Source organism: Orcinus orca, chromosome 4 (assembly GCF_937001465.1).
Source record: "Orcinus orca chromosome 4, mOrcOrc1.1, whole genome shotgun sequence".
In the NCBI taxonomy this organism is placed as follows: domain Eukaryota; kingdom Metazoa; phylum Chordata; class Mammalia; order Artiodactyla; family Delphinidae; genus Orcinus; species Orcinus orca.
Window position 1 is genome coordinate 78,544,958 of NC_064562.1, and position 15,836 is coordinate 78,560,793.

The window sequence follows — 15,836 nt, forward strand, 5'->3', positions numbered from 1 at the left end:
ACTCTGGCCCTGCACATTGCCACGTTAGTCCACAACTCCCACCTGCTTCCACTGAAAGGGCAGCCTGCCTCCTCTAGCTGCCACCAAGTGTACAATTTTCCAAGGAGCCAGAGTTTTTGTGGTTGTCCCTGGTCTGTGACTGTATTCTGTTGCCAAATCTCTTCCCTGCCTCTGTGTCTTAATCTCTTCACCAACTCCATATGGTGTCACCTCACTCAACATTTGTTGATATTGTCACCAAATACAATACAAATACAAGTTACCAAGGTCACTGCAGTGGGTGCTACTAGTGATGTTTGTGAAATTTTAGCCTGAAAATGAAACCCTCCAGTGATGGAGAAATAAGAAATGCTTAAATGTAAGTGTAAGGAAAATTGGGGACCATATTTTTTTTTTGAATTGGGCTTCATTTAGAAAACATAGCTCATCACTAATCCATGCCAGCTTTACTGCCTTCTCAGGGCTTCACGGAAGGGGCACACAGGTCTCTTAGTACTCGAGACTGTGAGATCCTCGAAGCTAGAGGCTGTGTCATATTTATTCCTGGCACGGCCTCACAGCTGACATTCAGAGAGGCCGTTCCTTTACTTAGGAGAGAAGTTGCCCATGTTCTCTGGGCCAACTTCTCCCTCACACCGTTCCCTTTCTGCATAAGTCATAGACTCAGGTCTCCCCCCTGCAAAATCAAACCAAACAAGTGTCCCCATAATCCATTACACTCCTCATCCCACTTTCTCTCACTTGCCCCTGACATCAGCCTTAGCTACTGTTTTTTCCCTGTCGTTCTGGGAAAAAAGAGAGCGACCAGGTCCACTTGTCCTATTCCCCAACATTCTGACATCTGCTTCCCGTTTTCATTACTCACGGAAACTGTCCTCGCTGCATTCATCAGTGGCCTCTTCGTCGACAAACCAGCAAGGCCCCGATTAGTCTCTCCACAGGCGTTGCTGTTGATTATTTCGCCTCGACATGCTGCCACCCTGGCCTCCCCAACAACACACCGTCCTGGCTCTGCAAGGACCTTCTCAGGCCACCTCTCCCCTTCCCCGCATCGGAGCCTCCCTTTAGTCCCCCAAACACAGGTGTTGCTAAGGGTTCTAATGCTGATCTCCCCCGCCTCCCCCCCATCTAGAGCCTTGCTCCTCAACGTGTTCCACCTGGACCAGCAGCATTGGTTTCACTGAGAGTGCGTTAGAAACGCAGAATCTTAGGTCCTACCCTGGACTTCCTGCATCAGAATCTGTATTTTTTGGGCAAAAGACCTAAATACACATTTCTCCAAAGAAGACATACAGATGGCCAAAAGGCACATGAAAAGATTCTCAACATCACTAATTATTAGAGAAATACAAATCAAAACTGCAATGAGGTACCACCTTACACCAGTCAGAATGGCCATCATTAAAAAGTCTGCAGATTAACAAATGCTGGAAAGGGTGTGGAGAAAAGGGAACCCTCCTACACTGTTGGTGGGAACGTAAATTTGTTCAGCCACTACGGAAAACAGTATGAGGTTCCACGAAAAACTAGAAACAGAGTTGCCATATGATCCTGCAAACCCACTCCTGGGCATATATCCACAGAAAACCATAATTTGAAAAGATCCATGCACCCTCTTCATTGCAGCACTATTTACAATAGGCAAGACATGGAAACAACCTAAATGTCCATCAAAAGATGAATGGATAAAGAAAATGCGGTACCTATATACAATGGAATACTACCACTCAGCCATAAAAAAGAACAAAATAATGTCATTTGCAGCAATATGGACGGACTTAGAGATTAGCATACTAAATGAAGTAAGTCAGAAAGAGAAATACAAATACCATACCGTATAAATGTGGAATCTAAAATATGACAAAAATGAACTTAACTATGAAACAGAAACAGGCTCACAGACATAGAGAACAGACTTGTGGTTGCCAAGTGGGGATGGATTGGGAGTTTGGGATTAGCAGATGCAAACTATTATATATAATGGCTAAACAATAAGGTCCTACTGTATAGTGTAGGGAACTATATTCAATATCCTGTGATAAATCATAATGAAAAAGGATACGAAAAAGAATGTATGTATAGGTACAACTGATTCACTTTGCTGTACAGTAGAAATTAACGCAACATTGTAAATCAACTAAACTTCAATAAAATAAATTTTAAAAAAAGAATCTGCATTTTAATTCAGATTCCCAAGTGACTCATCTGCACAGTAAAGTTTAAGAGGTGTTGGTCTATAGCAGCACTAAGCAACAGAAATATAATGTGTACCACAAGTGTAATTTGAAATTTCTAGCAGCCACATTTTAAAAAGTGAAGAGAAACAAGTGAAATTCATTGTCACCGTATCATTCATTTAACTCAATATATCCAAAGTGTTATAATTTCAACGTGTAACCCATATAAAAGTTACTGAAATGTTTTACACTCTTTTTGTAGTAAATTTTTGAAATTCAGTGTGTATTTTACCCTTGCAGCACATCTCACTTCACACCAGCCACATTTCAAGTGTTTAATAGCTACATGGCTAGTGGCTACAGTATTGGACAATGCAGCTCTAGAGTTTAGCATGCAGGTGAGAACTTAAGGAATTTTTTTAAAGTGAAAAAAATCACTGTATGAACCTCAATTCAGCAAGTATTAGATTTGTGATCTTCAGCAAATTACCCCTCTCTGGCTTCCTTTCCTCATCACGTGAACAGGGAACAATATTAACTATTTCTCAGGGTCGCAGTGAAGATTAAAGTATGTAAAAGTATACAGCTTTCACTTGCTAAATGGTGACTATTAGTACTCTCCTCTATTTTCTGGGCTTTATCTAATTGTATGAAAAATTTGTCTGTTTAATAAGCAACACATTAATTATCATCATTATTAGTATTTTTTTGCATAAAGGTTTCTTATAATTTAATGGTTAAAGACCGTCTTAGTGCTTCTCCATGTGGTTTTCAGTAACTGATTAAAAATATAAACAATTTAGGGACTTCCCTGGCGGCACAGTGGTTAAGACTCTGAGCTTCCAATGCAGGGGGCCCGGGTTCGATCCCTGGTCAGAGAACTAGATCCCACATGCATGCTGCAACTAAGAGTTCGCATGCCACAACTAAGGAGCTGGCGAGCCACAACTAAGACCTGGCACAACCCAATAAATAAATAAATAAATAAAATATTTAAATATATATATATATAAACAATTTAAATCCTTGCTTCCACAGTTAGATGATGTCATACACGCTGTGGAGGTTCATATCCGAGCTATGTCACTTACCAGCTGCGCCTCTGTTTCCTCATCTAAAATAGGGCTAAAAATACTCTCTATCCTATGGGGTTTGTTGTAAAGATTAAAGGAGTAAATACACAGAAATTCCTTGCACCAGTACCTGACCCATAGAAGGCATTACACAAGTTATAATGTTAATAAAGGACCTATTCACGGTAACAATTATGAAGAGTTTGGGGATACTGGAAATGCCTAAGTTAAAATGTTAAATAAAAGAAGCAGAACACAAAATGGTTTTTATAGTATGATCACAACTATATTAAAATCAAAGTAGCTTAGAATTATGGCTAGGAGTAAGACACCAAATATTAATTTTGATTGTGTTTGGGAGACAGAACTTGGAGTGATTTTTTTCTTTCTGCTTTTCTAAATATGTATTAATTTTGTAATTGGGAGGAGCAAATTAACTTTATTTCTTAAATTGATTACTGGTTGAGAGTATGGGGCTCTGGAATAATACTCCCTGGGGTTCCCTTGAGGGCATTATGGTAAGTGAAATAAGTCAGTCAAAGAAAGACAAGTACTGTATGATCTCACTTACATGTGGAATCTAAAAAGAAGTCAAACTCAAAGAAACAGAGACTAGAATGGTGATTTACAGGTGCTGTATGGGTAGTGATAATGGGGAGATGTTGGCCAAAGGGTACAAACTTCCAGTTATAAGATGAACAAGTTATGGGGAACAGCATGGTGACTGCAGAATTAATAATGTTGTATTATATACTTGAAAGTTGCTGAGAGTAGATTTTTAAATGTTCTCATCACACATACATAAAATTTGTGATTGAGGTGATGGATATGTTAATTAACTTTTTTGTGGTAATCATTTCACATACATTATGTGTATCAAATCATCATATTGTATACTTAAACTTGCACAATGTTATATGTCAATGATATCTCAATAAATCTGGAAAACAAGAAATGAGGAAGAAAAGATTCACTTCATAGACTTCAGAGAATCAAATTTTAATTTTATTTAAATTTTTTAAAATATTAAAACAAAACCCAAGATTCTCTGGGTTCCAATTCTGGCCATGCTTTTCCTAGCTGGTGACCTTGGATAACTTGCTTAACTCCTCTGTGCCTTGATTTCCTCATCTATGAAGTGGGAATAATAATTACTCAACTCATAAGAGTGGTTGTGAGAATTAAATTATATAATACCTGTAAAGGGCTTAGGAAAATGCCTGGCACATAATCACAACGGTTTGTGATAATGAAGATGATGAAGATGCAGATGAGGGAGGAGGAGTGGTGGGGAGGAAGAGAAGGAGGAGAAGGTTTATGTTAGTGATGTGTGCCTCCCCTGGGTTTGAATCCTGATTAGCTGTTGGAGTTTGGGCATGTTTCTTAAATTCTCTGTCTTAGCTTTCTCATCTGTAAATGGAATAACAACACAGGCAATATCCATGGATTGCATGAAACTGATACAGGGAATAAGTAAGATCATTCATGTACAGGGCCTGGGTCACAGTAAGCTCATTAATATTAACTAGTTCTAAAAAGTTAAAACAAACTGGAAAACAATGTCTACTTCACAGGTTACCGTTAAGATAAAATGAGCACTTTGAAAACTAAAGTACCATAGAAATCAAGCACTAGTTAAAATGTCAATTCATTTCCACTAGATGGCAGTAGGCATCACCAAATACAGCTGAGCTCAACTAAACAAAGAGCTGAGGGAGAACACGAATACAGGACTAATGAGAATTCCTTGGCGGGCCAATGGCTAGGATACTTTCACTGCCGTGGGCCCAGGTTTGATCCCTGGTCGGGGAACTAAGACCCCATAAGCCATGGGGCAAAAACAAAAACAAAAAAAACAGGCCAGTTTTCATGCAGTTACTTACTAGGCCTAGTCCCACTTCCGTAATTATACTGAAATGGGGCTGGAGGGATATATTATTTCAAATGAATGAACTACCGGCTTGGGCTTAGTTAGGAATCTTTTGTTTGATGCAGATGGTCAAAAATGATTATTTTTATTAGAGAGCCTATTCTAGATCCACATTCATCTTCCTCAGTTTCCCTCTTCAGCTCTGGACATTCTCACATACATCTATGCTCTGGTCTAGCCCCTTGTTACTTAAAGTGTGGTTCATGGCATCAGCTTCACCTGGGAACTTGTAGAAATACAGAACCTTGGGCCTTATCCCAGACTTATTGAATCTAAGTGATTCACATGCATAACAAAGTCTGAGAAGCACAGTTTTAGCCACATTGAACCTCTTGGAATTCTCTAAAGGAGTCATGAAGCTTTTGCACATGCTGGTCTTCCCAAATTGGAAACACTCCCTTCCCCATATGCTAGACAAACTGGCCTCTTATTTACTCCTCTTATTTAACTCATTAGTGAGGGAACCAGCAGGATGGTAAACCCAGTTCAAGGAGAAGAGAGGAGACTGGCAAATATACAGTCTATGGAAAAAAGAATGTTGGAATAAGAATGAAAATTAAATAGAACACTGCTTTTTGTCGAGAGATCAATAAAACAGTAACCTTTGGCATAATCTTTTCTACCTGACAAAGTCATTTATAACATCTACAAATTAAGATCTAACTTTATAGACTCTAGACCCTATCAGTAGTAAATAATAAGCCATATAAGATCATAGCTCCTAGAATCTCACGATCTCCTTGCAGGCTTCTTAGACAATGCTCTAGTATGACTTTGCAAAACCACATAGTAATATTTTGCTTTATTTCCACATTTTGGATAATTTTTCTTAAAAATTTAAATTTGATGACAGAGGCAATAGAAGTACGCATGTCAGGTTGCCAAAGCTGACTTAATATAGTAGAATTCTACTTATGTTAGTTTCAGAGGATGAAGTGAATATCTCCATCACAGAGCTGAATAGAAAGGAAAACAAGATTGAATTAGCCTTGTCTTTTACATCTTCCTGATCTTTTGGGGCCTATTTACTCTAACTATAAAATGGGGATAGCATTTATTTCATTTGGCAATTGATCTCTAATATTTTGGTCTCCAAAATCAAATTTTTATATTTTTAAAAATTATTGAAGATCCTGAAGAGTGTTTCCTGTTGTGTCTATCAATATTTAATACTATTAGAAATTAAAACTAAGAAATTTAGAAAATATTAAGTCATTTAAAATAATAAACAATTCATTACTTGTTAACATAAATAACAAAATTTTTGTGAAAAGTAATTGTATATTCCAAAACCGCACAAAGGTTTGGATTTGATTCAGCGGAGCCAGTTAAAGTTTTCCACAGTGACTTTGGTGCTTCCATAACTTCTGTTTAGGTGAGATTTGATAACATGCTGGTCCAAGATGGGCTTAGGAGCGACAACATACATTTTTTGGTATTTATACGGCCTGATTTACTACACTGATTACATTTTTTAAAAAATTCTCTGATCCATAGCTCTTGTATAATCAATTAGGAGTAGGTTATACATTGATTGTGACTATATTTGAAGAGTCTTGTTGTTGTTTTAACTGGGTTTTTTATCACAGTAATATCACTAGAATGTAAGCTCCTAGAGGGCAGAGATTTTGATTCTGATGTATGTTTTATTCACTGCTAAATCTGATTCTTAGGACTGCATATATAAATAATTTGTAAATATTTGTGGAATGGATGAATGTATGAAATGAGTGTGACGTTTCTAGGATCATTTATCCTTCTGGATAGTAGGGATGGTTTCATTCAAAAGTAATTACTTATCTTAAAAAAATTCTTTTTCTGTAATTTGCAAATTGTGATCATGCAGAGTGCCCACTTTAAAAAAAAGTTGGAGGGGCTTCCCTGGTGGTGTGGTGGTTAAGAATCTGCCTGCCAATGCAGGGGACACAGCTTCAATCCCTGGTCCAGGAAGAACCCACATGCCGCAGAGCAACTAAGCCCCTGCACCACAACTACTGAGCCTGCGCTCCAGAGCCTGCGGGCCACAACTACTGAGCCCACGCACCACAACTACTGAAGCCTGTGCACCTAGAGGCTGTGCTCAGCAACAAGAGAAGCCACCGCAATGAGAAGCCTGCTCACTACAACGAGGAGTAGCCCCTACTCGCCGCAACTAGAGAAAGCTTGCATGCAGAAATGAAGACCCAACACAGCCAAAAACAAAATACATTTATTGTTTTTTAAAGTGGGGGAAGGGACTCTCAAAAGTCATAAAAAAAAGTCATGGTAAAAGTCATAAATATTTGAGAATTCTTTCCAAAGATATACAATTTAACTTTACTGATGATTAGTTTTTTTGTTGTTTTTGTTTTTTTCTTTTTTTGGCTGCTTTGGGTCTTTGTTGCGGCACACAGGCTTTCTCTAGCTGCAGCGATCAGGGGTTACTCCTCGTCGCGGTGCACGGGCTTCTCATTGCAGTGGCGTCTCTTGTTGGGGAGCACGGGCTCTAGGCGCATAGGCTTCAGTAGCCGTGGCACGTGGGCTCAGTAGCTGTGGCACACAGGCTTAGTTGCTCTGCGGCATGTGGGATCTTTCGGGACCAGAGCTCAAACCTGTGTCCCCTGCATTGGCAGGCAGATTCTTAACCACTGCACCACCAGGGAAGTCCCTGATGATCAGTTTTTTAAAAATTCTGAGAACCATGTATGTAATAAGCTAGCAAAAATGTTTTTGATAAATTCTCAGTTTTGACCGCTATATTTCTCTGTTTTCCAGCTAACTAGAAGCATATATAGCTAACCAGAAACTAACTTAAAAACATCAGAACACATAATGTCACAATACTCTGTGTAAAGCGGGGAAAAAGTTAAGGTATTTTAGCATTATTTATTTCTAAGTCACACAGTCATTTTGTTTGTGGTGATTGTGTTCTGTAAAATAATCAGGATACACTTTGACAAAAGATTGTTTTCATATGCATTTATGAATCTGTTTAGTTGAAAGTCTTAGAAAAGTCTAAATATTAAGTCACATTAAACATTATATCATATTACTTTATGCTTAACAAACTGCCCTTCCTTATGGAGAATAATAAAATTACATATCCTCAACACAGAGTTAAAGCCACCACAATTTGCTAGATCAACATTAATTATTCAGGTTAATTTAACTAATGATAATGTTCCTTTACTATTCAGATTCCTCAGACAATTTTTAGAGCTTCACTTCTTTTTATGCTTTATAACTTAATTATAGATGTGTATGCAGTTGTAAAAAATAATACAGAGAGCTCTCATATACCTTTTGTGCAGGTTGCCCCAGTGGTAACATCTTGCATGATTCTGGTACAACTTCAAAACCTGAAACTGACACTAATACAATCCACCAACTTTATTCAGATTTCACCAGTTTTATCCATACCCATTTGCATGTGTGCATTGAATTCTATGCAATTGTATAACATCTTTAGATTCCTGTGACCCACTGAATCTACAGAACAATTCCATCACATGGATCTCTCATGCTACTTTTGAAAGAGCCACAGCCATTTTTCCTACCCCTACCCCCAACCTCAGCTCTTGCCAATCACTAATCTGTTTATCATCTCTTTAGTTTCATCATTTCAAGAATGTTATATATAGTTGACCCTTTGATAACATGGGTTTGAACTACATCGGTCCGCTTATACACAAATTTTTTTCAAACAAGTACTACAGTACTACACAATCTGTGGTTGGTTGAATCTATGGATGCAGAACCATGGATACAAAGGTGGGTAAAGTTATATTTCAACTGTATGGGATGTCAGCACCCCTGAGCTGTTCAAGGGTCAAATGTAAATATTCTACAGTAAGTAACTTTTTGAAGCTGGATTTTTAAAATTCAGCATAAAGCCCTTGAGATCCATCCAAATTGTTACCTATATCAGTTGTCAATTCCTTTTGTTGAGTAGTATTCCATGGTATGAATGTACCACAGTTTGTTTAACTATTAACCTGCTGAAGGATATTTAGGTTGTTTCCAGTTTTTGCCTATTAGCAATAAAGCTGCTATAAACATTCATGTATAGATTTTTGTGTAAAAATAAGTTTTCACTTCTGTGGGATAAATGCCAAAGAGCGCTATTGCTGGATTGTATTGTACTTGTATGCTTCATTTTTTTAAAAACTGCCAAACTATATTTCAGAGTAGCTGTACCAGTTTACTTTCCCACCAACGAGTGATCTGGCTTCTCCACATCCTTGACAGCATTTCATGTGACTAATATTTTTTATTTTAGCTATTCTGATAGATATATAATGACAACTCACTGTGATTTTAAGTTGCATTCTCCTAATGATTAATGATGTTGGACCTCTTTTCATGTGTTTATTTGCCATCTGTATATCCTTTCCAGTGAAATGTCTGTTCATATCTTTTGCCCATTTTCTAATCAGATTGTTGTTTTGCTCTGGAGTTTTGAGATCTCTTTACATATTCTAGATATAAGTCCATTGTTGGATATGTGGTTTGCAAATATTTTCTCCCAATCTGTAGTTTGTCTTTTCATTCGCTTTACAGGGTTTTTTTTGCAGAACAAAAGTTTTTAATTTTGATGAAGTCCAATTTATCAATTTGTCTTTTTATGAACCATGCTTTTATGTCAAGTCTAAGAACTCCTTGCCTAGGTTCTGAAATTTTTCTCCTATGTTTTTCTCTAAAATCTTATTTATTTATTTTTGGCTGCATTGGGTCTTCGTTACTGTGCGCGGGCTGTCTCTAGTTGCGGTGAGCGGGGGCTACTCTTCGTTGTGGTGTGCAGGCTTCTCATTGCGATGGCTTCTCTTGTTGCAGAGCACGGGCTCTAGGCGCGCTGGCTTCAGTAGTTGTGGCTCAAGGGCTGTAGAACGCAGGCTCAGTAGTTGTGGCACATGGGCTTAGGTGCTCCGTGGCACGTGGAATCTTCCCGGACCAGGGCTCGAACCCATGTCCCCTGCATTGGCAGGTGGATTCTCAACCACTGCACCACCAGGGAAGCCCTTCTCTAAAATTTTAAAGTTTCACGTTTTACATTTAAATCCACATTCCATTTTGAGTTAATTTTAGTGTAACAAGACTTCCTTTTTATGCTTATGGATGCCTTTTAAAAGCCTAGTATCAATAATTAAATATGGACTGGATGATATCCTATGGTGGGGTTTGTATGTAAGATTTCTTATTTGGTTGTAGCATTAGAAACAGTAAAAGCACCTTCAGATTGCATAATTTCAGAAGATTCACCAGCACCTGTAATCAGAGGCAGAAGAGCAGCAAGTGACAGACACTAAAGTTAAATGTCACACTTCCTAGAGGCACAATCGACCAGATGATTCAGGATAGAAGAAAAATGATTTTGAATGAAGGGACCATATATAGGGCTGAAAAAAATTTTTATTTTGCCAACATTGCCTAGGTAATTTATCGAATGTTCATTCATTTGGAGCTGTGGAGACCTAAGCAGTAGTGAATACCTAAAGAAGGACTAAAAACAAAGCAACAAGCATTAACCACAGAACTGCAGAACAAATCTCCTACCATGCTCTTTGTGTTACTAACATGACAATGGTTGCATTGGCCATTTTTGTTCAGCATATTTGTTCAGGGGTCAGTAAACTATGGTCCACAGTCTAAATATGGCCTGATGCCTGTTTCTGCAAAGTTTTGCTGGAATGCAGCCACGTCCATTTGCTGACTCATACATAATCTGCCTGCTTTTGCACTAGAATGGCAGAAGTGATGAGTTGTGACAGACTGCATGATCCAGAAAGTCTAAAGTACTTACTCTCAGGCCCTTTACAGAAAATTTTTTGTCAACTCTTATTCTTAGCTGACAAATGCTGACACAACTATGTGAAAAGCACCCTGGTATAAAATATTTCTAAGGTGTGATATCAACTGTTTGGAACAAAATAACATAAAGGCAGCAGCGTCCACCCACATCAATTTATAAGAAATCTACCTTGAGGGGTACATGGCTTTCTTTTTGAAGCTGAAATTCCTGCTAACACAACTCTAAGTGCTGTTCCTGAGTCTGTGCTCAGATTTCAGTTTGTGTTCCTGAACATCAAATGTGAAGGTGTTTATAAGCAAGTGTCTATGTTATTTGGTAATAGAAATCCCACAAATTTAAGAAAATATTTTTGTATGAAAGTCAGCAAAATAAGTCATCTCCATTTTATGACCATTGTTCAAAGAATTTACATTACGTATCTCAGAAAAGTATTAACATCCATTTCAAATTTACGCTCTGACCTCAATAGGACACTAGCCAGAACTTTAGCTATGCACAGTTCCAGGTAGAGTTTAAAACTGCACATTGTCAGGCTTCCCTGGTGGCGCAGTGGTTGAGAGTCCGCCTGCTGATGCAGGGGACACGGGTTCGTGCCCCAGTCCGGGAAGATCCCACATGCTGCAGAGCGGCTAGGCCCGGGAGCCATGGCCGCTGAGCCTGCACGCCCGGAGCCTGTGCTCCGCAACGGGAGAGGCCACAACAGTGAGAGGCCCGTGTACCGCAAAAACAAAAACAAAAACAAAAACAAAACTGCACATTGTCTTCTTGTCCCTGTACCTGAGGTTGCTAAAGTCAAGGGGTAGGGCATGTGACAGTGCCAGTCATTAGGTTGTAGTATGTCAGCTCTAAAACCAGCCTTCCAGACTCTGTGATGATAGATTTCTGCAGACCTCCCATCTGCTTTGCTAGCTGGCTTCTTCTGCCAATAGGGATGTGTCAGGGGGTGACTGCAAGTCAAGGGGATGGAGGAGGGACTTGCTGTTTCTTTCAGTGGTGCCCCAGCTATGGCCATTGGCAATAGCAGCTGGTTCCAGTCTCCAGCTTTGTCACACATTCTCAAAACTGCCTCACTGGACATCCCTGGTGGAGCAGTGGTTAAGAATCCACCTGCCAATGCAGGGGACACAGGTTCAAGCCCTGGTCCGGGAAGCTCCCACATGCTGTGGAGCAACTAAGCCCATGCGCTGCAACTACTGAGCCCGTGCACCACAACTACTGAAGCCCACATGCCTAGAACCCATGCTCTACAACAAGAGAAGCCACCACAATGAGAAGCCCGCACACCACAACAAAGAGTAGCCCCTGCTCGCCGCCACAAAGGCCCAATGTAGCCAAAAATAAAGAAATTTAAAAAAACAAACAAAATGTCTCATCATGGCCCTTACACCCACCAGCACCAGCCAGGTAGCACCCCCGCTCAGAGGTCTGAGTTCCAGCTTTCCAGGGCCTCTCCTCCAAATTGCTAGGTTCTGCAAATCCCAAATTTCTTCCCTTTGTTCCCCCAGACTTAGGGATGATGCCCATATTCTGAAGTTACTATCTCTGTGTGTTACCTCATGGTTCCCTTTCTGCTTTTTTCAGTTCTCCAATTCTAGCCTGGCCAAGTTCTCATATTAAATTCTCTCTGGTGAAATACCTAGTGAGGCTTGTGTTTTCCAGACTAGACCCTGACTGAACCAGGAAGTATGTCACAGATCAACATTGACACATATGCATAAGGGTTGGAAAAGAAACAGATCTATGCACTAACTTGTTGTGCCTCTTTGGCCAAATTATTTCTCTTCCCTAAACTTATTAATATTCGCTGAATAACTACCAAAGTCTGTATTTAGAATAAGTAAATATGTCAATGGGACCTTCTCAAGGGAAAAAGATCGGTAAATAAATATTCTGAAATACTATATGAGGTCCTGTTGGAGGGCATTGATGTATGTGTCTCAGAATAACCTTTCATTATTTGTTAAATTTCTTTTTTTTTAAACTTAATTAATTAATTTGGTTGCGCTGGGTCTTAGTTGTGGCAGGTGGGCTCCTTAGTTGTGGCTCACAGGCTCCTTAGTCGTGGCAAGTAGGCTCTTTAGTTGCAGCATGCGGGCTCCTTAGTTGTGGCATGTGAACTCTTAGTTGTGGCATGCATGTGGGATCTAGTTCCCTGACCAGGGATTGAACCTGGGTGCCCTGCATTGGGAGCACAGAGTCTTATCCACTGCGCCACCAGGGAAGTCCCCTGTTAAATTTCTTAAATTTTAATTATTTTAATAAAAAATGATACATGCCAGAAGGGCTATCATCAAAAACACTACAAATAACAAATGCTGGGGAGGTTGTGGAGAAAAGGAAACCTTCATACACTATTGGTGGGAATGTATATTGGTGCAACCACTGTGGAAAATAGTATGGAGGTTTCCAAAAAACTAAAAACAGAACTACCATATGATCCAGCAATTCCACTCCTAGGTATTTATACAAAAAAAATGAAAACACTAATTCAAAAAGGTACATGCACCCCAATGTTCATAGCAGCATTATTATTTCTTTTTTAATTTACTTACTTTATTCATTTATTTTTGGCTGTGTTGGGTCTTCGTTGCTGCCCGAGGGCTTTCTCTAGTTGTGGCGAACAGGGGCTACTCTTCATTGCGGTGCACGGGCTTCTCACTGCGGTGGCTTCTCTTGCTGCAGAGCATGGGCTCTAGGTGCACAGGCTTCAGTAGTTGTGGTTCGTGGGCTCAGTAGTTGTGGCTCATGGCTCTAGAGCGCAGGCTCAGTAGTTGTGGTGCACGGGCTTAGTTGCTCCACGGCATATGGGATATTCCCGGACCAGGGCTCGAACCTGTGTCCCCTGCATCGGCAGGTGGATTCTTAACCACTGCACCACCAGGGAAGCCCCATAGCAGCATTATTTGCAATTGCCAAGATATGGAAGCAACTTAAATGTCCATCAACAGATGAATGGATAAAGAAGAAGTGGTACATATATAAAATGGAATACTACTCAGCGATAAAAAAGAATAAAAATTTGCCATTTGCGAAAACATGAATGGACTTGTAGGATATTATGCTAAGTGAAATAAGTCAGAGAAAGATGAATACTGTATGATATCACTTAAATGTGGAATCTAAAAGATAAAACAAACTAGTAAATATAACAAAAAAGAAACAGACTCACAGATATGGAGAACAAACTAGTGGTTACCAGTGGAGAGAAGGAGGAGGGAAGAGGCAAGACAGGGTTAGGGGATTAAGAGGTACAAACTACTACATATAAAATGAATAAGTGGGACTTCCCTGGTAGCAATTAAAATATTTTTAATGATACATGCATATAATTTAATTTTTTTATTGAGGTATATATCCAGCTCCAAATTTGTGATTCCAACTTGGAGGTCTAATAGCATCCTCTCCAAATGTTCTTCATCACAGAAATGGCATCACCACACATCCACCGGCTCAGGACAAAATCCCAGGAAGCATCCTTGGTTCTTCTCACCCCAGTTGGTTCCACCTCCAAAAGACATCCTGAATCTATTTCTCACCAGTCCCCTATTATCCATTAATTCCAGCTGCCATCATCCCTTACTGTAAAAGCCACCTAATTTGTCCCCCTGCCTCCGCTCTTACCTATCTCCTCCATTCTTCATCCAATCTCTTAAGATGTAAGTCATATCAGGGCCATGCCCCTGCTTAAAATCCTCCACTGGCTTCCCACTGCAACAGGAACAAATCCAAACCCCTTATCATGCCCTACATGACCACACATGTTCATGACCTTGTCCAGATCTCTGCACTTGCTTTTTCTTGAGCCTGGAATATCTGTCCTCAAGGTCTTCACCAGGCTTCCTTCTCATCCTTTAGCTTTCAGCTTAAATGCCACCTCTGAAAGGCCTTTCCTGACCTCCCAATGGAAAGTCTTCTCCTCCCCGCTCCCAACTCTCTAGCACCTAATTTTAGAAATTATTGTATTCACTTGTTTTGGAGTTCCCTCTGTTACCTCTCCCCCAACACCTACACTGGAAAGCTTCCAGACAGCAGGGACGCCTTTGTTAAGTTCATCCCCAAAACAGTTCCTGGGATAGAGAAGATGCTGAATAAACTGGGGTTGATTGACAGAGCCCACAAGCTTATCCAGGGCTCTTACAAGGTTTTTGTCTGCTGCAGGGGACATGGTCCCCTTAATTGCTTGCTCCCATTCTCAGTGGAGTAGGGGTGGGACTGGGGCAAGGGTAGGGAGGTTGGAGGCTAGTAACCACCCTCCTCTACCTTTTTCTCCCCACTTCCTCCATACCCCCTCCTCGCACCCTTTCCTGCCCCTCCTACCTGCTCCGTTCTTCCTCCTCTTAACCGCCTCTCCTTCACCCCACCCTGTCGCGTGTCCGACCCGAGGGCACTCTCCGTGTCGCACGGGCGCTGGAGCGCAGGGACCCGACCGCCGGCCGCGGAGGGAGGATGGCGCTCGAGGCACTGCGCTTGGGGCTGTTGCTCCTGGTCTGCTGGGACTCGGCAGGTAACGCTCACCTGTGGGCCTGCTCCGCGGAGGGCCAGCCGAGGAGTTACCGAGAGGGGGTCTCGCTGGCGACTGCCCCTGCCCGGGTCCGGGCGGCCTTGGCGTCCTTCCGCGCAGCCGTTACTGGCGGTTCCAGGCCCGCCCCGCGGTTGTCTAGGGACACGAACTTGGGGGTGTGCGGGGCTGGCGTTGTGAAGCCAGCAACCCTCTTTAGTTCTTGCTTGGGCTTCGTTCCCAGCATCTTCTTAGTGACCCTGCTGTCTGCTCTTTCTCCCTTAAAGCAGATTTCCTGGAGCCCAAGATCGGGAGTTGGGTTTTTATGTACCAGGGGCCCTACAGAGCCTCAGCAGGAGATGTACAGGAA

The 15,836-nt window shown here is 40.8% G+C and overlaps 2 protein-coding genes across 3 annotated transcripts in view; one reads left to right on the top strand and one right to left on the bottom strand.

Annotated features, from left to right (window-relative positions):
- The window catches only part of LOC101286016 (RE1-silencing transcription factor), a 167,613-nt gene that overhangs the window by 92,945 nt on the left and 58,832 nt on the right, over positions 1-15,836 (bottom strand). The window lies entirely within an intron of this gene.
- The window catches only part of SPINK2 (serine peptidase inhibitor Kazal type 2), a 208,017-nt gene continuing 207,465 nt past the window's right edge, over positions 15,285-15,836 (top strand). The window contains exon 1 of the mRNA XM_049709339.1: positions 15,285-15,472. Coding sequence (XP_049565296.1) covers positions 15,415-15,472 — 58 coding nt within the window. The 5' untranslated portion in view covers positions 15,285-15,414. The remainder of the gene's footprint in view (positions 15,473-15,836) is intronic.